Raw genomic sequence first — 22,583 nt, 5'->3', positions numbered from 1 at the left:
GCATGTGACTATCCTACATACCTCGGCACTGTGTGATCTTCGCGGACATAATGCATCCAGTTGATCTTCTTGTTTTCCTCTTTGGGAGTGTCGGCTAATAATCAAATCACCCATGGCGTTGAATTTCTTGTTTCCTCTTTGGGAGTGTTGGCTAATAATCGCGTTAGCGGTTGGTCCAAAGGTAGCTCTGGGTCCTTCACGTTGGTCCAAAGGTATGGGTCCTTCACGTTGGTCCAATGGTAGCTCTGGGTGATTATTTTATTTATACTTTTGTCTATAATCTGTTAACTGTTCTTCGCGAGAGAGAATTGTATCTATATTGTTCACAGAGCAAGGGGAAACAATAATTGGGTTGTCATTACAACTCTTATCGATCTCTTTGTCTTGGTGACTATTTTGAGCTGACAGTAATTTGTTGTCGTTATTATATAAAGTGGACCAATTGATAGCAACTCATATAGTTCTCAATCTCAAAGGAGTGATTATTGGCTTTCCCTTTGTCAATGATCGACAATTTATTATTGTCACCATACATAAAGGGTTTTATGCGAATACAAAACCTGATCCTGCGTGATCATTCACCGATGCTGATATTGTATATATCATACGACTTCACAGCCATATACCAGAACACATGCTAAGAAGTCCATATCGAAGATTGAGTTCGGTTCGGAGAATCTTAAAAGTGCATTCGGTTTTCGCAAGAAAGAAGAATGGCAAGGTGACTCTACGCTGGGACAAACTCGGAAGAAAAGCTCACGTTCATGCTTGGGTCAATGGCGCTCTTGCATGGAAAGTCAAACGAAGTGAGATGGACGGTGTATTGCTCGATTAAAGAGTAAAATGCTAATTTCGTTATACGAATGTGAACGTTTTATGTAAAGAACACATTCGTTGCTATTTTCTAATGGCTATAAAAGAAACTGCTAAAAATAATCGTTTTATAACAAATTGTATTAGTGATATAATAGTAATGAGTTTTAACTAATTGACAATGATTCATTCGTAGAAATGTTTCGACCGCTTTGATGAAATTATTATTGGGTTTATATTTTCAATTCATCGATTGTATAAGGCTAAAAATCTAGACCATGATAATACTTATATTTCTGAGGGAAAAATAAAGCAAACATTTAATGATTACGGAACAATTCTAGTAGTTTCCTGTCAGAACAAGAACTTAATTCCTTGCATGCAAATTCCAGGTCGAACTGTCACTCGATGAGCACATATATGAGAATCAGGCCTAATTTCTGGTTACGTTCTTGTTGAATTGCAGAAAAATACATTTTTGAACTATAGTTCATTATGATTTCGATTAACTTATACCATAGTTATTGTAGTGGGAGGGTTTGGAAGACCGGGTCACGTGACTAAAAAACTTATTGTCTTTAATCACGTGGGAACCAAGGTGCATCGAACAGAGTTGTTTTCATCGTAAAATCATATAGATTAAAGGAAGCGCGACACAAAAACATTGTATTTTGGCGTCTTTTTCGCGATGCCAGGAGCGAATTGCTCCATATTTGGTTGCGCGACAAGTCGAAAGCACGTCGGGGTAGGAATTTTTAAAATCCCTTCGGAAACAGATGAGTTATCGAAGAAAACTCGCGAAGCTTGGATAAGTGTTATCACCAAGGACCGTGTTGTAGACGAAGGTTTGCGTCGACAAATCAATAGCGAAACTGGTATGTGTGTGAGAAGCATTTTAGGAAAGAAGAATATGAGACTTGTAAGTATATTCTTATTTTTGATTTGATAATATTATTCCTAAATTTACATATCGGTGCGGTTTTTAAGCCCTTAAGATCACGACCCTTCAGAGTCGAAAACAATAGTCCCCTGTATGCATATAATTAGTTGTTTGGCACAAGTTTGCGTCAGAAAATCCCAGTGGATAATGTACTATGTGTAAACCAAAAAACTCAAGATAGGAGTTGTTAAAAAAAGACAAATTTAAGGTGATATTTCGCCTACTGTATTTCAATTGTCAAACGTTTTTAGGGGTTGTATTTCCATATGAAATTTCATAGTAAATAATTTGTCCTTACGACGATGTCTATATGCAGTTACTGTGATAGGTAGTTCATTTGTTGATTATAGTCACTCATGCTGTAAAGTTTGCAATAGATATCTTCTAAAAGTATGATTCCTCTGATCTTTAAAGATTATCAGTAATTTTTGCAATGTCTATCGTGTTTCATATTGAAACTCGTAAAAGCTATGCTAGGGTGATTATATATATTTAACAGTAGGTCTTTTTCTTTTTCAGTTTCTACTCGTAAGATATTAGCTCGTGGAGCAATTCCATCCTTAAACTTGCCAGTGAAGAGTATACCACCTCCACCTCCTGCTACACCAAGGCGTGATCTAGTGCGACAGCAAATTGATGATCCTGTCCTAGTGGTTTATCGAAACTTTAAACACTTTCAACAAAAGATATTACCATTGAAGATGAACAGATGGTGCAAAAAAGGGGAAGAGGACAGTATAGTTTTTGAGTTTTTCCAGCCACCTTATACCCTACCAAAGCTTTCCTTGTCAGTTGTTTCTGAACTCACCTTTTCTGTTGCTGTGTACAACTGGTTTTTACCAGATGACCATTATATTTATGTTAGTCACAAAAGATCTTTAAAGCATACATCCATCTCTACCCTAATGGCCACTTTGGAAAGTGCTCAAGTTTGTCAAGGTCTAAGTAAAGAGAAACACATTGTCTCTTTATGTGAAGATCCCAGTCCGACTTGTGGTGCCAGCAGTGTCATGAGACATACAATCCCAATTGAGCGAAAGTGCTATGAAGAAGATGGTCCACCATTTCAGGCTCATGTGTTTATCAGGTCAGAGCATTGTGAGTTGCTTTGCAGCAACGTCTCCTGTTCTGATTGTATCAAAAAGGAAAAATCCCTTACAAAAATGAAAGAGAGTGCTGTCAAGAAAGGAACAGAGCCTCTGAAAAGTAATGCACCCCTGTCTGGCTCAAGTAAGGAGAGGTTAATTGCCACTGTTCAACAGCAAAGGCTGGTTTGTAAAGAACTTGAGGGTCGAATTGCTGAACTGGAGAAAGAAATTGAGAGCAACAGCATCCCTATCGACGAAACAATGGAAAAAGATATCTTGGCAATTCTTGCTGACAGAAGTGATGATGTAACCCCCCACATGAAAGTTTTCTGGGAGCAGCAAAGGAAACTACTAGCTATGCCAAAATTTGGAAGAAGGTAGTGAAGCATGTTTTTTGCATGACATAGTTTATCTATTCATACTTTTCACACACTGCTGGGAGGTATACTGCACCATGATTGTAGGCCTTAATATTGTTGTTTGAAATAGGAAAAGACATACAACAGAAGGAAAGTTATTGTAGACAGGGTGCTGAAGGCCATTTAAAAAAGATTGAATGAAAAGATATGAAAAAGTAGACTGTATATGGCACCCAATCTTTAATTCAATAACTAGAACTAGAAGTGGCTTTGTATAGTCAACCTGTACAATACTCTTAACAGTTCACCCTAGATTTATTATCCTGGATTGTGTGAGAAAACATTTTTGTGCCTTTGGCCCTTAGACTGGGAAAAATATTACTTATTTTATTTTACATTAGGCAATTAGAGTCTCCTGATGGATTATTATATACAGTCATTAATATGTTTTATTATTGCCAGGTACCATCCTCATATCATCCGTTTCTGCCTGTCTCTTCATGCCAAGTCTCCAGCAGCATACAAAGAATTGCGAGAGTCTGGTGTTTTGGTACTACCAAGTGAGAGAACTCTCAGGGATTACCGAAATTTCTTCAAGCCAAGGGCTGGTTTTCATCCTGATAATATTGAAAGATTAAAGAATCAAACAAGCCAGTATTTTGACATACAGAGGTATGTTGTCCTTTCATTTGATGAAATGAAAATCCAATCAAAGCTGGTCTTTGATAAACACTCCAATGAACTAATTGGCTTTGTTGATCTTGGAGAAGAGGAACTGAATCTTAGCAGTGGATCGTCTGACCTTGCGACCCATGCCCTGGTATTTTTTGTACGTGGTGCTGCAAGTGTTCTTAAATATGCCCTTGCGTACTTTCTTACTAAAGATGTCACTTCATATCAGATAATGCCTTTGTTTTGGAAAGCTGTATCTGTACTTGAGCTTACGTGTAATCTCTGGGTTTGTGCCACTGTATCTGATGGAGCATCACCTAATCGCCTCTTCTACCAACTGCATTCCGATTTGGTCGAACCAGGTACAGAAGTGGTAAACTACACACCAAATCTTTTTGCTTCAAGTCGAAAAATCTACTTCTTCTCTGATGCACCACATTTGCTTAAGACTACCAGAAACTGCCTATTTAATTCTGGAAGTGGTAAGCGCACACGCTACATGTGGAACAACAAGAAGTACCTGCTCTGGGAACACATTGCCAAACTATTTACTCGGATCTTGATTCGGGTCTCCACCAGCTACCTAAGTTGACCGTAGATCACATTGCCCTAAAGTCCTATTCAAAGATGAAAGTCAGCATGGCAGTGCAAGTGTTGAGCAATACAGTTGCACAAGCTCTACAGCGCCATTTCTCATCGGGAGAAGCAGAGGAAACCGCCAAACTGTGCAAGATGATGAACGATTTTTTTGACTGCATGAATGTTCGATCCACCACCGAGCACCAGAAGAAGCGCAACGCTTTATTAGCTCCATACAGAAGTATGGATGACGAGAGATTCAATTGGCTGCAAAATGTCTTTCTGGAATACCTAAACAATTGGAAATTGTCGACAGAATTGAGAGAAGGAGCATTCACTGATGATGACAGAGGACGTATGTTCTTGAGTACCCAAACCTTCAGTGGATTAAAGATGTCAATCAAATCAGTTATAGCAACAACCAAGTTCTTGTTGAGTGAGGGGTTTGACTTTGTTTTGACTGAACGTTTTTGTCAAGATGACGTTGAAGAGTACTTTGGCTACCAGCGTGCCCAAGGACGAAGAAGTGACAACCCATCAGCTGCAGAATTTGGCTATAATGACCTAAGAATTGCCACCTTGCGAGATGTTGCACCCAAATCAATTGAGGGGAATGTATCAGGACGGCATTCCGGAAAGAAAAGTAAGTGGTGCAATGTGAGCGATGAGCAGCTGCCCAAGAGAATAGTAAAAAAGAAGAAACCATTAACTGATTGACACTAATATTTCAGACAATACATATACAGGCTGCATCACCCCCTCCCTATTGAAATAGAGCTTTGTTGAAATTTAAGTGCATGAGTAACACAAATTAAGGTCTTACTTTCAATTTTAGGCATCTGTGGGTTTAGAATAATAATACTATCTGTCACAGACTAGCAAAATGTGCTGACTGCCTAATAAAGAGTGTTGTTTTTTTCAAATTGCATCTTTAATATACATAAGAATACATATGGGAAGCTTTTATTTTCATGAGTAACTTCATTGAGTTCACTATTTTTTGTAATGTGATGTCACAGCCTCTTTTAAATATTGCATACTGTAGCTGTACTGAAAGCAATTTTTATGAACTAATAATGTACAATAATGATCTTCGAGAAACCTTGTAAACTTAATAATTATAGAGTATCAAATCACCATTTATTCAACCTTTAACCTCAAATGTGCTAGATTACTTATGACATAATTACAAGCATACTTCACTGGCTTTCTTCAGGTCCTTTCGTAGAGCTTTAGTTTTCTGAGTACGTTGACTCAGTTTATACTTATTTACAATATCTTTAGCCAATGAAAAAGATCTGACAGTAACATATAGTTTCACTACATTTTCCAAACATAAACATTGACATTCTTTTGAAATTTGTACAGAACAGTTTTGAATGATATTGTTCCATAAGCTTTTAACAAGAGGGGAAGTTAATACTTCATTAACTATAATGTCTACTGGAAGAAAAGTAACCTTGTCTTTATTTGTACTCTTTCTGAATGCCAACTCAGCAACCTCTGCAATCCTAACAATCCATTCATGGGGTGCCCAAAGTCCACCTCTTGATAAAGATGAAATATATTCATTCCTCTCTGTTTCCTGTCTCATTGATGACATTAAAGCTTGAATTTCTTTGTTGCGGGCGGAGTTGCTTCTGGAACAATTTTTGCTCTTTTGGTAAAATGATCGTATCACATAACCAGTAAGGTAAGATAATGGTCCATATTCATGAGGTAATAGGGACATCTCCTCCTAAAATTTAGTCAACAAGTAAATCAAAAAAGGTTATCAGGACTGGCAAAATACTTGTGATTTTAACAATCTAAAATAAGAACTATACCTTTGATATTCCTTGGTCATCTTGACCTTTCTCTAGGAATCCAATCAGGCGTTGGGGAAGATGGATTAACATAAGAAAAACTATTTTCTGTTCTCCATAAGGATGAAAGAATTTTTTCCAGTTGGCATATGAATTTCCATAAAACTCTGTAAGAAATTTGTCTTGATTTCTCTTCCTTTTAAATTTCAGTAAGAGTTGATTGACAAAGCTGACAAATAAATCAGTTGGAGAAAGCTTGAATATTTCTGCTGTTTGTTCCTCTTTATAAAGTTTTTCGTCAACCAAATGTCGACCGATGTCGCGGATAATAGAGCACACGTTTTCCACTGATAACACATTTTTCTCAATTTTAGATGAAGATGAACTCTCACCCACTTGTTCGACGTGTTTACTCCGCTGGTGCTTCGTTAAGCCACCTTTCGATTTGCAAACTTTCTCGCAGAAGTTGCAAGGAAACTGCTTCTTTCCTTCTACCTGGAGGGAAAGGTGTAATAACAATTAAGGTTTTAGTAATACTAACGGTATGAAGTGTAACTACCGTATGACTATACCATTTCTATTACCTCTTCAAGCGAGTGTTCAACTTCGGACTGAACCTCCTCAATATCCATCTCGAGAAGTGCCATAGTTTGCTCGAAGTCGGAGCAAAGGCTAACAGGAAACTCGGATTCGTACTCATCATCTATATCCATGTTTCCAATACGTAAAAGCTGAGTTTTATTGTGTCTATTCGAAGAGTATCGCTGTCTGAAGGTTCACTAAATATACTTGTGACTTGAAATATGATAGCTGGCACCCCGTCGATACTATATACAGCGGAAGCAGCTGGACCAATAGCACATAAAAAGGTCTCAAACGTTGCCTTTCGCATAAGTAAAGTACGACAAAAATGCAATATTTATGAAATCGTTGTAAAACTATCGAAAAAATCCAAATTTTCTGATCGGCAACATAAAATTATACTACAAAATTAAAATGTATGCACCTTGACTGTCACGTGATGTCTTTCTTCGAGTTCAAGTATCGAATAGTCACGTGTCACTTTGAAGTTTGCCGGTCTTCCAAACCCTCCCACTACAATAACTATGCTTATACTTTACGATCATATCTCAGGAAAAGTGAATCGGTGTTACAAAAGTGGTTGTGCGAGATATATAATAACACATATAGTGCATATAGTTTGTACATTTTAGTGTAATAATGTTTCTGCTAATCTATAGGCACAAGAAAAATTCAGTGCAATGCAGCAGTTGTGCTACCTTGAAAATAGTTTTAGCCCAGGTTGAATCGTTGAGGTGGTCTATGGCCTGTTTTCACACGGACAGTCATCCATTAGTTTTGAACATGGCTCTGAGAACAGGTCTTTTTCACCATGGAATATCTTTTGCCAAAAGAAAAAAGCCAATCTTGTATGAAACGCCAATCTGAAGCCAATAAGTAGAATGAGGAATCCTTTCATAGCTTCGTCTTTAAAATGTCTTTCGAGCAATGGTGAAAGATCGTATGCAACATCTAACGCAACAGAAATGAGTTTAACCGCGGTTTCGAGTAAATACATAACAAGGGCGATCCAGTAAAAGAAGAAGAGGGAGTTTTTAGTGAGGAACTCGCATGGTTTCTTCTTGTCGAAGGAGGAGCATTCAGTGATGCAACACCACTTTTTATAACAACCATCACAACCACAACCATTAGGGCAACAACGACGAGGACAACAACGTTCATAACAACACCAATGTTTAAGACAAAAATCATTACAACAGCAACCAACACTACGATCCCAGTGTACGCGGGGAATGAAATTTATACACCAGACAACAATAAGCATTACGATCGGCCAGCATAACAGTAAAATCGATGTTCCTACGCTAATGCCAGCGGGGGTTTCACCAATTCGTATGGCATAAAACATGAAAGTTAGAAATGTCAGGATTATCAATGATGTGAACGAGCCTTTCTTATAGAATTTTTTTGCTTTGTCAAACAGAATGTTTAACCGTTTTCTATAGAAGATAACAATCAGGAAAAAGAGAGCTGACGATAGGATTGACAAAAGCATCCACGCAAAGATCCAAATTTCTGGGTTCGGTACGATTGTATTGTGACTGCAGTCAATAACTGAGGCGTGCTGAATAATTAGACACTGCACATCGTAAGTAGCAAAAATGATAAATGTAACAAATCGAGTAGCGGCAATAAAGACAAAAATCCAGATCTGAAAATAAATAAAATTTAACTTTAGACCTTGAAATAAAGACAACGCGCATTTCTAGAAAAAGGCAATAACCTATCAATAAAACCCATCAAACCTATCAAAGAGAAAACTATCGCTTTAATTGAAAAGTTCAATTTTTCTTCTGCATACGCATAAGGCTGCAATCTTCTAACAGCTCATCATACACATCTGACAGCTGTGACATTTTGAGGCTTAAGGAAAGACATGCAAGGTTTTTAATTCTGACGATTCGTTTTTGCCGCGTGTGAACTTCAAATCTTTTTATAAATATTTTTCTCACCAAGTTTGAAGCCTATATGACCAACTTCCGCGTTATCGATTTTACGAATGTCGCTTTACCGTGGACAAAAATTAATTTTGATAAACGCCAAACGGGGTGATGCATTAGACGATTGCGAAAGGTAGAACAAAACGACAGAACAGACAGCTTAGTAGAGTTCTTATATATAGGCTCTATTCAGCATGGCTAGGCACACAACATACATACTTCACGTCCAATGGCTAGCCCAAAGATTCTTTTCTACTCATCGCAAAATCAACTCGCAAGCTCGCTTCGAGTGTTTGTATCTAATCCCCGAGCCGGTGCGGAGCACCGTGCGAGGGTACTAATTCCGCTCGGATATTTACACCCACGAAATGCGAATGCGAAATCAAAGTCGTCCGCCATTATGCAATGGACCTCACGCCATGGACGGTCTTCTACGTTATGCGCATGCGCCAGTGTGAACTACTAAGCTCTTGATTTGTCGAGACAAAAATTTGTATTTTCAAACGTCAATGAATAACTGTCTTTTAGCAAAATTTTGATTAAATTTATACTTTTATAAATATGGAATATATGTATTTTTACTAAATTAGAGGGAAACTCGAATGAGGTCAGGACTTTTCACGGTTTAACAAATAACAAGACCAAATTTTCGACCGAATTCACCGTGCATAATGAAGTCGGAAGATTTTACACTAGATAATATTTCATCTGGCACAGCTTTAAAAAGTAATTCTTTTGTGGCAAACACAACTTTAATATCCTCAAATGTATTTCACTATAAATCTGAATGTGTTCTGTGATAAACGACATTATAATTCTATTTATAAACTCCGTTTTCCTAATGACAAAAAGAAAACAAAATGAAAACATTCCCGTACAAAAACCAGTCGAAGCGCTGTATGAGACGTGTGATGTTATATTTCATGGTATTTAATAATTAAAATAATTTACCATAACACTGACTATAGATGAGTAACTTAACTTCCAGAAAAAGGTAAAAATCTTGTCGTATTTTTGCCAATTTTTCACAAAAATATGAGGGCAAACTTTGATTCTTTAAAAATATACGGCCATAATCTATGATACGGCCGTTGCGAGTTGCTATGACTACAGTGTTTCCACGTGCAGAAAAATATTTCTATACTTCTCTCAATTTCTATTTCGCAAATACCCTGTAGCCTCCAAAACCCCCAAACCACATAAAATTTCTAACAATCATTAACTAATTTTGTTAAACCTAGGCGAGGGGTTGCTGCATGCATGTATTTCTAGTTAAAATAAACTGTAAAGCATTGCGATTGGACGGAATTAATTACCCGCACTGTTTTTAATCTGATAATGTTATGTAGAATTTTTTTAAAAACAAACTTGTCAATCGCGCTTTGAGAAGAATGGACTTCTATAAGTTTATTTAAAAAACTTTAGTTTTGTCAGTATTATCTAAACAATAATGAGGCTCAGGAAAAGTATATTGTATTATGGAATGTTCCGTGTGTTAAATAAATCGAGGCAATAAAATTGGCATATTGCAGCATTGTCATTCGCATCACTATCACAGCTCGTTCTGCATGGTAGGTCTTATTTAATAACACATTACATCAAGGCGTAGGTGCGGGTTATGTCACAAAATTGAACAACTTTCAGTGGCAAAATGGTCGACTTATCACACATTCTGCCCAAATATGGTGGAGGGGGTAGCAGTCCAACTATTCTGCCTCGCGCTTCGTATATACGACTGTGTGTACTAACACATCACTGCGCTAAACGCGGTGTGTGTCAGTTTTTGAGAAGGCGTCAGGAGAAGCCTACGCCCGTTTATGTCTTCGTTTTGCAAGAGAAATCCACTTTTAGAACAGTTGTATAAATAACTTTATACGTACCATTGAACACTGCAAAACTTTGACGAATTTTGGACTGTTAATAGTTAGGCAACAACAAGGTGGAATACAAACGTCATTAGAACCCTCTGAACACTTTAGTGCTATACGAAGTCGAAGAGAAAAATACTTATCAGAACATTATTTTGCAGCCAATGAACATTGCATGCAATTCAGTACATACAAATCTATAGCATACCTCGACTCATGGTAATTCTGTATGCTCTTAATTCTCTTTCCTTTTAAATTTTTTGGACAATCTTCAGATCTTGAAACCAAAGAGAACTGACTAGACTCCCGCTTCCAGGAAAAAGACAAAGATCTTTTAAGAGTCCACATGCACGCTTGGTTGAACATGAAGTGAAAAACAAAAACAAGCGGAAATGCCAATGAAATACCGCTCAATGCAACATGCAGAATTGATCTGTATAATCAACAAAATTTTTCCTTAACGAACTGCCACTTTTAACGTCTTGCAAACAGATTTTCAGATCACTTATTTATTAGTATTAACTTATGGAAGAACCATTCGACCGGTAATATGGATGCGGTGTTTTGGTGGCGGTCTGCGGAGTATAGCCTAAATTGCTAGAGTAAAGTGAAACAAATGAGTGTTATGTCCCATGGTAATAAATTACACTGTCACACGTTCTGTTCTTGGTCTGTTTATTATTAGAAATGCTCGTCTAAATACTTTATTCGTCAATACTTCGACCATACACAAACTCGTTTCCTAGCTAATCTCTTCTTTTATTATCTGTATTATCATTATTAAAACTATATTATCTGTTCTACATTACTTAAAATAGAATGTTCACGTGTTCGGCGCATGCAACAAATTATTACTGTGTTACAACTATATCGTAACAATAGTATATTCATAAGTTTGACATTGGTTAATTACTAACCATGCATATACATTCTTTGCGTGCTGCACTCAGTGCCTACAGGTTTTCAATTGATATTTGTTATTAAATTCTTTCCGGGAAGTTTCCCATTAATACGTAATTAATTTTTCTCTAGACGGGTTCATCAAAGTGATATGACAATATGATGGAGAATACAAACACTCGCGTAAATTTTTAATTTAATGTGAAAAAAATAGCTAAACTTCAAGTAATAAGTCTTTAAACATTCAGGAAAATATTAAATATCCGCTTGAAATAAATCCTTAAGAAGAGATCTAGAAATAGATAAAAATCAATGGGAAGCCTACCAAAACATTAAATGTCAATTGGAATGAATTTTTTTTTGCCATACTTCGCCAAAAAAAACGCAACGCCAACGAACGAAATCTATATATAATAGTAGCCCACAGTGGAAAATAGTATCCGGGCGGTATATATAAGCTCTTCGGTACCTATACGTGATTACTTTATCCCACTTGAAACTTATAACCAATAGGAGTAACATGCATTACGTTGGAGCCTTTTAGACTATCCGTCAATTATTATCAGGACGTTAAATTATGGATGATCAATGCTGACAATATATAAAGAAACAATAAACAGTACCAACTCAAAAGATTTTTCTCGATGGCTTTTTCAATATAACGCGTATCTACAACAGGGGGTTCGTCAAAAAGGATCCCCTATGAAGATCGAGTATTATCTCTAGTTAATGTTGGCAAAAATTTCACGGGGGCCCCATTTTTTTACCACACCCTGTAAGTACGCTATTTTAGTCGTAGCGGGTTACCAATTGTCACTCAATATCGCTTCGGTGAGGAGAATATTGTATTGTATTGTCGCAGGGCATACACGCTGATGTGAAATTTTCAGGTTTGGACATACGAGTGGACATATAACATTATATTTACATATCACATCATTACACATCATAATATATTTTGAAGTTAGTGAACACCTTTGGGAGTAATAGCGACATTGGCCGATTCAGACCCCGTATCCAGATTCATTTACGCGCGCGTTTAGCATATTCAGCAAAAACACAGGCGGTAACCGCAAACCTTTAAGAGCGCTCTCCAGCTAGAGTGGTAACTTTGAAGACGCGAAGAATCTGGACACTTGTGGACGTCCGTAAGCTGACATTCTCCTACTCGAAACTAATCAAAACTGCAGTAGTTTCGGGCATTGCTTTTATCCAATCGAATATCACTATTAAAATCTATCATATTGGCTGAAGTAAGTGTGCTGTACTAGAACAGCTTTTTGCAATACCATGCAGTGACCAGAAATAAAGGATTCGGAAATTTTTGGAAAGTATTCTAATAATTTTTTCCAAAACAAATACGTCACAATAATGTGTTCGGGCTCATTCATTTTGTTCTGTCGGACCACTCAGCCTCTGAATGCAGCAAAAAGTCTGCAAGTTCCAGGTCCAGCTGACTGGAAGTTCATTATAGGTTTGGCAAATTATCAAACCAATTAGCCAATATCTATAACATTACCGCGAAGGCTGCAAATGTGTTGTATGCATGTAGATCACATTTGAAGTTTTATGTTTCCAAGAGATACATCTCGCTTCCCCTGGATTTCTATTCATATCATGTACATGATTCCTGGAACCATGAAGGGTTTGTCGTACTCGGGCCTAAACTCCCTGATTCACGCTGGGGTAATAGCACACACAACACTCACTTTTAAGACCCGCTGGGATTCACGATCAACCGTTATCTGTTTCCATTCTTTCTTGCATATACTTGTATACAAGCTGATCCTGAAATTGACAATAATGATAAATAATAATGATAATCTTTGCTGACGCGTGTGATATAGTTATTTTTAAACGTAAAGCGGTAATGATGCATGAAAGAAATGCAAGTGCTTCTGACCATTAAATGTTGTTCAAAGGTATAATAGAATTTAAATAGACTATCAAGTTTTAGAAAAAAATTAAACAAACCTTCTCCGACACCGAGGGCTTAATCTTTTTAAACGCTGCATCAAAATGTCTCATCGCAACACCAACAATGGTATCCTGTTGTATCACATCAGGTCCATTCGCATCAAGCATCAAACCCGATGTTCCTTGATATCCCTTCATTCGTTCACGTAATGAGTTGACTGAAGCTTCGCGCACCAAAGCCGCTAGATCTGCACCCCTGCAAATAAAACACGTTTGAGATATGGGTAGAACGAGGTGTGTCAGACGGGTGTTATGCGTCAAATAGTCTTTTGAGGTAAAGATAGTCTGCGCGATAAAGTCATGAAAGAAAGCAATGTTAGATATCTTACGAAAATCCAGAACAGCGTTCATCGGCTGCGATTGTTTCCAAATGAACATCAGAGAGAAGAGTTGGTTTAGTTCCACCCTATATAATAAGATTTACAATTAGTCAATGCCTCTTCCGAAGTCCCATGGCTACAACGCGCTCAAAATTTGGTATGTAATGTATGGCACAGATAAAATTAGTACCGGTATGACTTTCACCCATGCAGAGCCATAGGAATCCCAATAAATATTTGAAATCATTAAATCCGAGCGTTCAAACTTTTCAATCCAGTGGTGCTGTGAGTTCAGTGACGTCACATAGTGACCGCTAATATAAGCTATTACTAGCCAATACTGTTCCCAGAGACGTGCCGGGCGGGAAGAGTATATTGAAGCCCAACATTGTGCTTTCAGTAAAGCCACTATGTTGGGCTTAAATATTTATATTTCTATCACTAGCCTTTGAATAGGTGCATAGTCAAAATGGTAACACCAATTGAAGGGGGCTTGTATAATGTTGATAAATCACAAAGAGATCAAAGAACTTTAACTACGAACCTTTGTTAAGGTTTGAAGGATCGCTAGCCTGTCTTTCTCTTGGGGTAAACCGACGTAAAGTATTTTATCAAGACGTCCAGGTCTTAGAATGGCTGGATCAATGATATCTAAAAAGAAAAACGTTTCATTTTTTAATGAAAGAAACCTATGCATATCAACCTGAATGTTCGTTAAAATTCTTCGCACTTCATTTGATAAGCGAAATGACACCTGAATTGTAAAATAATAATGTTGCAATTAAATATTCAACACATATAAGACATTTGTTAAGTCATTCACGGAATGGCGTATTTCTCTGACTCTTCCACAGTCCCTAACAAAGCGATTCCTGAAAGTCAAACTATGTTCAAGAGCAAAGTGTTCATTTTTTACCTGGTCTGTTTGTAGCACCCATTATGAAAACTTGTTTTCTTGTCTCAAGTCCATCCATCTCTGTCAGCAACTGGTTCACAACACGAGCACTTGCGGTGGACTAAATGAACAACATTGTGTAAGTTAATTGATAAAGTGGCAGGCAATGACAGCCTGCAGACACTCGTTTCTACATGTGACTATCCTACTTCGGCACTGTGTGATCTTCGTGGACACAATGCATCCAGTTCATCAAAGAAGATCACGCATGGAGCTGAATTCCTTGCACGTTGAAACACCTGACGAACGGCTCGCTCGCTCTCGCCGACATACTACAAAAAGAAAATAACATACCTCAGGAAACGATCTTTAGAAAGATGGGATAGCATGTACCGAACCAGGAATGGTTTAACAAGTAGTTTTGTCAATATTGTGTCGCACTGGTCTGCCTATGTTCCTCGATTAAAATTGAATCCAGGCCGGTTACTGCCAAAGTTACAGGTTAGCGCTAACCGGCCTGGATTAAATTTTAATCCAGTGTTTTAGTTTATGTGCTTCTGAACCACTGTTCGTTTTGAAACTTTAGAAAATGAGACTTCTATCAGTCCAGAAAATATTTATGAAAAAAGATATTCAACTTGGTAAACAAGCGATTTAAAAAATCGATGTAAAGATTTGCTTTAACCCAGGATTAAACTAATCGGCTTTTTATGAAGTCAAACTGGTTAGAAATTGGGATCAATCTTAAAGTCAAATCTCCCTCGAAGTCAAACAATTTACATTTTATATGCGAAATACATACCTGATGCGAAAATATGCAATTAATGCATATTTTCAGGGGTCGATTCGTAACTGTTACAACTAAAATATGCTGCGAACAATCTATATGTTCGTTGCGATGTTGCCTAATGTTCAACATACCATGTTCAGTAACTCCGGTCCTTTAACTGAAATAAAATTTATCCCGGATTCATTTGCAATGGCCTAAGTGAAAACAGTTGAGCGGTTAATCAAGGCTGAGAAACAAGGGTGACATGGGTTTGCATGTTACATCTCATTGAAACCCTGCATGAACTTCAGTGAAAATGCTATTATATACAGTACCTTTGCAAGCAGGGTTTTTCCACAACCCGGGGGTCCGGCGAGTAATATTCCAGGGGGGTTGGTAAGACCAAGCTGCGTGAACGCGTTCCTATGTCGCACTGGTGCCTAAAGATTGGACAAATGCTATATGTCCAGTCTATAAATCGTTTCATGAGGATCTTAAGGTTTGTTCACACGATCCAATTTTGTTGGATCCAATTCACTTCTGATGGATGTTTTATAGTCTGTTGTCTTGTAATGTATATCAGCAGGAAATCCACTGAAACCAATGTACTACGGTTTCACAAATTGCCGACTATATTTCATACGTCAGAAGTGAATTGGATCCAACAATATTGGATCGTGTGAACAGACCTTTATTCTTGCATTTCAAATAGCATAGTCTTCTTTGGCAGATATGCATGAAGACTGACAAAACCCACAAGCCTTAATCACTGAACTATAATAAACTGAATGACTACGGTAACTCAGGGGGAGAGGGTGTTGAAGTTATTGCCTTTTGGTTTTTTGAGTTTTGAGCAGAACTTAACAATGGCATTGTCATTACATTTTCAAAATGTTTATCTTTACTGGTATAATCTTAAAATGTCTACACCGCATAGAAGATTATATACAGCCTAACGTTTGGGGTCAAATATTTTAGTTAAGCCAACTTGGCTTCAAGCAAACATACAGCAGGATTATGTTGCTCATTCTTGCAATATATAGATATCCCGCGAGCTAATTAAATTGGAGTTTACTGGTCTTGATACTCACAATAATTGCCATTGTCAACTCTTCCCTGACGTCTTTCAACGCTCCAATGTCATCCCACGTGACATCGGGGATTGTCGCGAAACCCTCGCGTTTCGCGGAAGGTTGAACATCGCGTAGAGCTTGCTGCGGACGAAAAAAGGTAAATTAGCTTTCTTACTTAACTATATATACAACACGATTAATATTATGGTTATGGTTCAACCTCCGTCAGGCCCGAACCGAAATTGGCAAAGGAAATTAGATCACAAAGCACTCGAACAACAGAAACTTACCGTAAAATCCTCCATTCTGATACACAAATCTTTCAGTTGCTCTTCAGAAAAAGAAGCCTGGCTTGATTTCAACAAATCTGTAACTAAAACACAATACGCGATAATTGTATTACGAAAACGTTTATTCTAATAAACGCCCCAATCCTATATAAACGCTCCTCTAGCCCAGCGAAACATGTAATAGTCAATTATATCTCATTACTTCATTTTTTACACTGGTCATTTTTTACACTGGTATACACACACGTGCATATAAACGTGTGAAACGTACCCGGGGGATTAATTTCTCTGAATGCTTCAAGTTTTTAATTACATTTCAAGGCATTTAATATAAATGTTAACTAGTTCAGCAAAATATCCTGTCATTTTAGCACCGTATATACTAGCTACCAACCGCACTTTCTGTTGAACTTAACTTTTTCCCATAGCATTAATATTTTGTTTGAATTTTGTCCAGATTTTCCATTTCTCATAGTAATCTCCTCCCTTCCTTTGGGCCTCTCAGATTACACTTATATCAACATCTTGAAACGTGCCTTAATAGGCATGCATGCTGTAACTCACCATTTCGTTGCATGATGTCGCCAGGCTTCTACAAAAAATAAATATGTGCATTAAAAAAATGAAGAAATTGATATATCAGTGAATATAGCATAGGATTTCAAAACATCTTGCCGCTCGATTAGCCAATTCCTGCATGGTCACTGCATGTAAGCGGGAAAAGTTACAAAACATAAATTTACCAATGGATTGGATGGATTAACTAAAGTTACATACATCATTGGTGTTCACGTCTGTTCCAACATCACTAAATATTCTAAAACAAAGTGAAATAAATGGGTAAATTAATATAAAATTTCACTGCATATACTTGTATAACTAAAAGTGTGTAAAACTTCAACTGAATGGTTATAAAAATAACAATATGTGCCTGCAAGGAGCACATAATTCTTCACATTTATTGATAAATCGGAAAAAGTAAGGTCTATTGCCTCATGACCCCCCCCCCCCCCACGGTAGTTATCGCCCCAGTTGTCTTAAAGAGGTCACTGATCCTACCTGGTAACTGCACGTATAGCAGCTTCTCTTACGAGGGCTGTGAGATCAGCACCAACAAAACCTGGTGTTTGACTTGCCAGAGTCTTGAAATCGAATTCCTCGTTTAACTTGAGGTCTTTGCACTGGACGCGCAGTATCCTGCAAAAGTAAGAAGCAACTTGTATATTATGTCGACGATTTAAATTTTCTATGTGGTGGCTACGATGGGTACTGCAATTTCGACGTGCCGATTACAAGTTGACATTCGGTTAAGATGTATGGAAGTACATTCTGTAATTTTGGCCTTAACTTATATAAACGCATTAGAACAAACGGCCCCTAAACATTCGTAGTTCTTTTCAAAGGTCAAGTTTCAAGGAGATAAAACACATGCAAGTTAAAAGATAAAATATTTTGAGGTATATATTCCTTACTCTTCTCTGGCTTGTTCGTCGGGTATGCCCATTTTGATCTCTCGATCGAACCGTCCAGCTCTTCTAAGGGCAGGATCAAGGGAGTCAGGTCGGTTCGTTGCTCCGATAACAAGTACCTGCAATGAATGACGCAGGATTTACGCACATATTAAAAACACATATCAGCCATTCTTCACATGATCAACACTAAAGCGAGTTTTAGCAAATGTTAAAAAACTTACAGTGACTAATTTATTTAACATTCCGTATTTTCGGCAGGATACTTAATGATATCGTACACCTCTTATAGCGGGAGTTACAAGTACATGCTGTGAAGACTATATAGTCTCATGCAATTATACGTAATAAAAGTGGCACCTAATTGTGCTGCCTAACCCTCGCCACGATGATTAGGTACCTCCTAAAATATATTTGCCTGCTCCCTCAACAAAATCACGGAACCAAGGAAGGATATCTTGAATTAAGAAATGGCGAATACATCATATACAAGTTCATACCTGGACTTCTTTATTGCGATTAAGCTCGTCCAAACACGACAACAATTGCGCGACAATACGTCGTTCCATTTCCCTCGAAGCGGTCTCACGTTTCGGTGTGATCGCGTCAATCTCGTCCAGGAAGAGCACGCAAGGCGAATGCGCGCACGCACGCTTGAACACGTCACGAATCTTTCCCTCGGATTCTCCAGAGATCCCAGAGACCATTTCGGTCGAGGCCACGTCGATTATTGGAACCTCAATTTCACCAGCGATCGCGTGGGCAAACAGGGATTTCCCACATCCTGGGGGTCCGTGGAGTAAAAATCCCCTCGGGGGTGTGATACCCAGGGTGTTAAACACCTCCGGGTGTTTGACGTGGATGAGAAGTTTGCATACTTCCTAAATATAATTTTCAATTCAAGTTTCAAGTTTTGTCTGAATATCATGTCACGAATACAAGACTCCAATTTATTGGTAAAAAGCAATAAACGCCGCTCTATCTCTGTTGCAAAGAACATTGAATATAGCTCTCCTATTTTAATGATTTTCCATAGGCGACCCATTACGGCAAAGCATATAATTATTATGGCATATAGATTTTCAAAATATCCTAATCAATCTGTGCCATTACAACACTGTCAAAGTAGAAGCCTCTAACTGACATTTTAGTATCTACATGTAGTTGGTATTTTTTTAAGGTCGATTTAATGTTTTGACGCAATCAGTGCTTCCACTTTGCAAAATTGAGACTGCGAGGTTGAATCACTGGGTTGAATTGAGCCCTGTTGAAATTTCAGTTTCGTCAACACAGCAGGTCGAATTAAACCCCGGTAGAGCCGTAGGAAACAAGATGAAGCTCGGAAGCAAGTTGAAGACACTTGTAATTAAGATAAGCAATTGCATGTCGTATGTATTTCCATCAGGCGCTGCATCCTCACTGTAGCGGAATTTTTACTATATCGTTTCAGTTAAAGCTCATATATCTCTAAACGGGCATAACCTGAATGTCAGCCATGCAAAAGGGCACTTTTTCTTTCAAATCACTTTGAATGCTGGGGGGAGCACATGCATTCAGTACTCCTCCGACTATCACGCGCTGAAGAACCCCGGGGTTATCTAACCTAAGTAAAATATGAAATAAAAAAACCAACCTGAATGCAACCGCCGCAACCACCAAGATCACAAAACTTAACTTCAGGTACTGAGGGTATCTTTTCTAAAAAACATCAATGTACATTTGTCAGGATTCCAGCGCCATTTAAACCGTGGTTAAACAATGATTACATCGATTTGGAGACAGTTTGTTATATTTAAACTTTAAGAAATATACAAATTACGGATGGACATCACCAGAGTCGTTTGGCACGTGAGAAATGACAAACTATGTTAATGAAAAACCCTTATCAGCTTTGAGAATTGGAGTTATGGAAAAAGTTATGAAAATTATACCGGTATCGACTGACAAGATATCTTTAGAGGCCGTCTTTTTTACCGAACGAGACGGAGTCCCTTCTTTTCTTGACGATTTCTTGTTCTGTTTTTCAACTTTTGCATTCTCATTAGTTAAAGCTGGTCGTTCTGAATTCGTATTCGAGGTTTGGCTGCCAGTGGCAACGTCACAGCTTTTTGGCGAACTACACTTTGAAATAACATTCTTGCTGGGGATATCGTGGCCATTTATGAGCGGCGAAGAGTTCTTTTCGTTGCGGTATATTTGGCTGTTTTGTTCTAGTAGAGTTTGTCCATTCTTAACAATGTCACCCACGGCCAAGGGGGTTTCTATCTCGTCTTCAGAGTTTCTTCTCGAGTTTGACGATGTTTTGTACATTTGATGCATAGATTGGTTCAATAAATTTCCAGTCTGCATTAAAAAAAATCCAGCACAAGACATCGCTATAAATTTGCTAGTCTGGTTTATTTGGAAGTGATAACATCACCCAAACATTACATTCTCAACCCAATGTTCCACACTCTAGTCCAACTAGTACTTGTATTGCCTAGGTCAAGGGTGATCTGATATGACTACTTTATATAAGGTGAGTTCAGGTGAGAATTATATGGTATATAAACAAGTTATAAATTAGATCATAATTAACATGAAGACAGAATCTTTGTATGGTGATTACTTCCATAGTGATCTATTATGATTTGTTTGCACTGTGAAGTAGCTAATTAGGCAGCCCAAGGAGTGAATTATATTCAGTGTATAAATATATATATATATATATATATATATATATATATATATATATATATATATATATTTTATGGCATTCAGTAGTATAAATTAAACTGGTCCAAGTGCAAAATTGCACAAAATGGAGCATTTTAATTTAATTGTATTAATGTATTGCAAAGTTTGGTAAGAAATGTTGGGTTTTAAATTCTCAATGTGTATAAATAGTTATATTTCGGTAAAGAATTTAGTTTTCTGAAAGGCATTTATGAAGTAAAAAGGTCTCAGAACTTTGAATCAGAACCTAGGACTAAGAATGTTGTTGATGAAAACATTGGCCATTCTGATATGAAACATTGATGACAACATTTGTAAAACAAAGCATTTGTAGAAATATTTTCAGATCCCTCAGGGGAAGGTTTTCAAATTTAGGCCAAGTTTAAAGAATCGCTTACCCCAACACCTTCTCTCAGCTCATCTTCAGAAAACTCTGAGTCAGAGGATAATATCATCCCATCTTCAGGATCACTTAACTCCACTGTTCTAGGAGAGAAAATCAGTTTAAATTACTACCGGTACAGTTATAATTGAAAATATTAGCAATAAGGAACATGATTTTATAATTATATTAATTAGCAATTTCCTCACAGATAACTTTCATCTTGCTTTCTCTTCCCCAAGAACTTGTCTTCTAGTTCTTGAAGTTTTCTATCTTCTGCATTTTCATTCTTTATTTGCTGGTAAACTTTGAAAAAAAAATTGAAACTTCTCAAGGGGTGTAGATTTTGGTAGAAATTTAGCTGTATATTTATGTTATTATTAAAATAATCAAATAATGACCACACAACTTTGGACAAGTTCTGAACTTGTTTGGGCAGGGAGATTACTGCGCTGGTAGCATATGGAAGTAGTACGGTATATGGCAATACCTTTTTGAACAGAGATCCTGAAAGCACCTCTCTTTTTCCTTGAATACTCCCTGAAGCAATCAAAATGTTTCGTTTGTTTCATGAGTGAAAGAATTGCACAGCATGAAGTGGCTGTATCCTGACCGTAAACTGAAGCATTTAAATACCATGACATCTAGTCCTCTACAACCTGAATGTTTCTTGTAAATGATCAACTGCCTCATCAAGTGATGGTTGTCGTCCTTTGTTGTAACCACTCAAAAACTAAAGCAAGTATTAATAACGAAATATAGTTCTAAAGAAGTTGAGAAATATAAGTACGGTTTTGTACCGAAAGTTCGAGTGAACACAGTGATCGACAGTGAGATGCCTGGAAAAACGTACACACATTGACGAAGTTTTCAAAATTTATACCTGTTGTAATCTTGGCAACAACTTGTTATCGCATATATACAAGCCCTTTCCCTTCTTCGGTCGTTTATCAACTTCAAAAGAACTTGGGGAAAACGATTTCGCCTTCTGCCTCTTCATGATTGTTCAAGTGTTGAATACACACTCCATTCACTCCATGCGACGGCCATATTGTATTTTCAATTTTGAAATTTCCCAGGGGGGGGGGGGAGAGAGCCGAAGTGAGTGACACATTCCAAATTTGAATTTTCTAAGTATAGAATTCGT

General features: G+C 37.5%; 3 protein-coding genes across 4 annotated transcripts; 1 reads left to right on the top strand and 2 right to left on the bottom strand.

The window, feature by feature from the left end:
- Nucleotides 1-1,949: 1,949 nt before the first annotated feature.
- LOC114517189 lies at nucleotides 1,950-4,464 on the top strand. The gene is made up of 2 exons (XM_028536847.1): nucleotides 1,950-3,218; nucleotides 3,663-4,464. Exons 1-2 carry the CDS (start codon nucleotides 2,455-2,457, stop codon nucleotides 4,462-4,464), a joined length of 1,566 nt encoding a protein of 521 aa, XP_028392648.1. The 5' UTR covers nucleotides 1,950-2,454.
- A 1,126-nt stretch (nucleotides 4,465-5,590) lies between these two features.
- Nucleotides 5,591-7,314, bottom strand: LOC114517245. Its single transcript, XM_028536903.1, has 3 exons — nucleotides 6,841-7,314; nucleotides 6,278-6,751; nucleotides 5,591-6,189 (listed from the first exon to the last, which is right to left on the bottom strand). The coding sequence occupies exons 1-3, from the start codon at nucleotides 6,967-6,969 to the stop codon at nucleotides 5,638-5,640; spliced, it is 1,155 nt and encodes a 384-aa protein (XP_028392704.1). The 5' UTR covers nucleotides 6,970-7,314; the 3' UTR covers nucleotides 5,591-5,637.
- A 4,054-nt stretch (nucleotides 7,315-11,368) lies between these two features.
- LOC114517179 (nuclear valosin-containing protein-like) lies at nucleotides 11,369-22,496 on the bottom strand. 2 transcript variants are annotated; one of them, XM_028536836.1, is made up of 22 exons: nucleotides 22,320-22,496; nucleotides 22,096-22,169; nucleotides 21,927-21,976; nucleotides 21,646-21,742; nucleotides 21,453-21,540; nucleotides 20,271-20,682; nucleotides 19,973-20,037; nucleotides 18,840-19,220; nucleotides 18,343-18,458; nucleotides 17,930-18,067; nucleotides 17,648-17,687; nucleotides 17,435-17,462; nucleotides 16,871-16,953; nucleotides 16,599-16,721; nucleotides 15,843-15,947; nucleotides 15,660-15,722; nucleotides 14,948-15,070; nucleotides 14,760-14,859; nucleotides 14,388-14,494; nucleotides 13,853-13,929; nucleotides 13,521-13,719; nucleotides 11,369-13,334 (listed from the first exon to the last, which is right to left on the bottom strand). In XM_028536836.1, exons 1-22 carry the CDS (start codon nucleotides 22,434-22,436, stop codon nucleotides 13,281-13,283), a joined length of 2,640 nt encoding a protein of 879 aa, XP_028392637.1. In that variant the 5' UTR covers nucleotides 22,437-22,496; the 3' UTR covers nucleotides 11,369-13,280. The 2 variants fall into 2 exon arrangements, with proteins under 2 accessions (XP_028392637.1, XP_028392638.1); XM_028536837.1 differs by lacking the exons at nucleotides 21,927-21,976; nucleotides 22,096-22,169; nucleotides 22,320-22,496 and having other exon boundaries at nucleotides 21,453-21,535; nucleotides 21,646-21,739.
- Between the last annotated feature and the right edge of the window lie 87 nt (nucleotides 22,497-22,583).

Source organism: Dendronephthya gigantea, unplaced genomic scaffold (assembly GCF_004324835.1).
Source record: "Dendronephthya gigantea isolate DGI-Jeju-01 unplaced genomic scaffold, DenGig_1.0 000007F, whole genome shotgun sequence".
In the NCBI taxonomy this organism is placed as follows: domain Eukaryota; kingdom Metazoa; phylum Cnidaria; class Anthozoa; order Malacalcyonacea; family Nephtheidae; genus Dendronephthya; species Dendronephthya gigantea.
The sequence above is the reverse complement of the archived record's forward strand: the minus strand, read 5'-3'. Positions and strand labels throughout refer to the sequence as shown.

Bases quoted from the DNA above. Each gene is read 5' to 3' on its own strand.
- LOC114517245 (XM_028536903.1), bottom strand. From the start codon at position 6,969: ATGGATATAGATGATGAGTACGAATCCGAGTTTCCTGTTAGCCTTTGC. The intron at 6,752-6,840 runs GTAATAGAAATG...CTTTCCCTCCAG, and splicing joins TTGAACACTCGCTTGAAGAG to GTAGAAGGAAAGAAGCAGTT. The intron at 6,190-6,277 runs GTATAGTTCTTA...ACTAAATTTTAG, and splicing joins ATGACCAAGGAATATCAAAG to GAGGAGATGTCCCTATTACC.
- LOC114517189 (XM_028536847.1), top strand. From the start codon at position 2,455: ATGAACAGATGGTGCAAAAAAGGGGAAGAGGACAGTATAGTTTTTGAG. The intron at 3,219-3,662 runs GTAGTGAAGCAT...TATTATTGCCAG, and splicing joins ATGCCAAAATTTGGAAGAAG to GTACCATCCTCATATCATCC.
- LOC114517179 (XM_028536836.1), bottom strand. From the start codon at position 22,436: ATGAAGAGGCAGAAGGCGAAATCGTTTTCCCCAAGTTCTTTTGAAGTT. The intron at 17,463-17,647 runs GTATGTAACTTT...TATTTTTTGTAG, and splicing joins CAGACGTGAACACCAATGAT to AAGCCTGGCGACATCATGCA. The intron at 13,335-13,520 runs GTTTGTTTAATT...TGTCAATTTCAG, and splicing joins AGCCCTCGGTGTCGGAGAAG to GATCAGCTTGTATACAAGTA.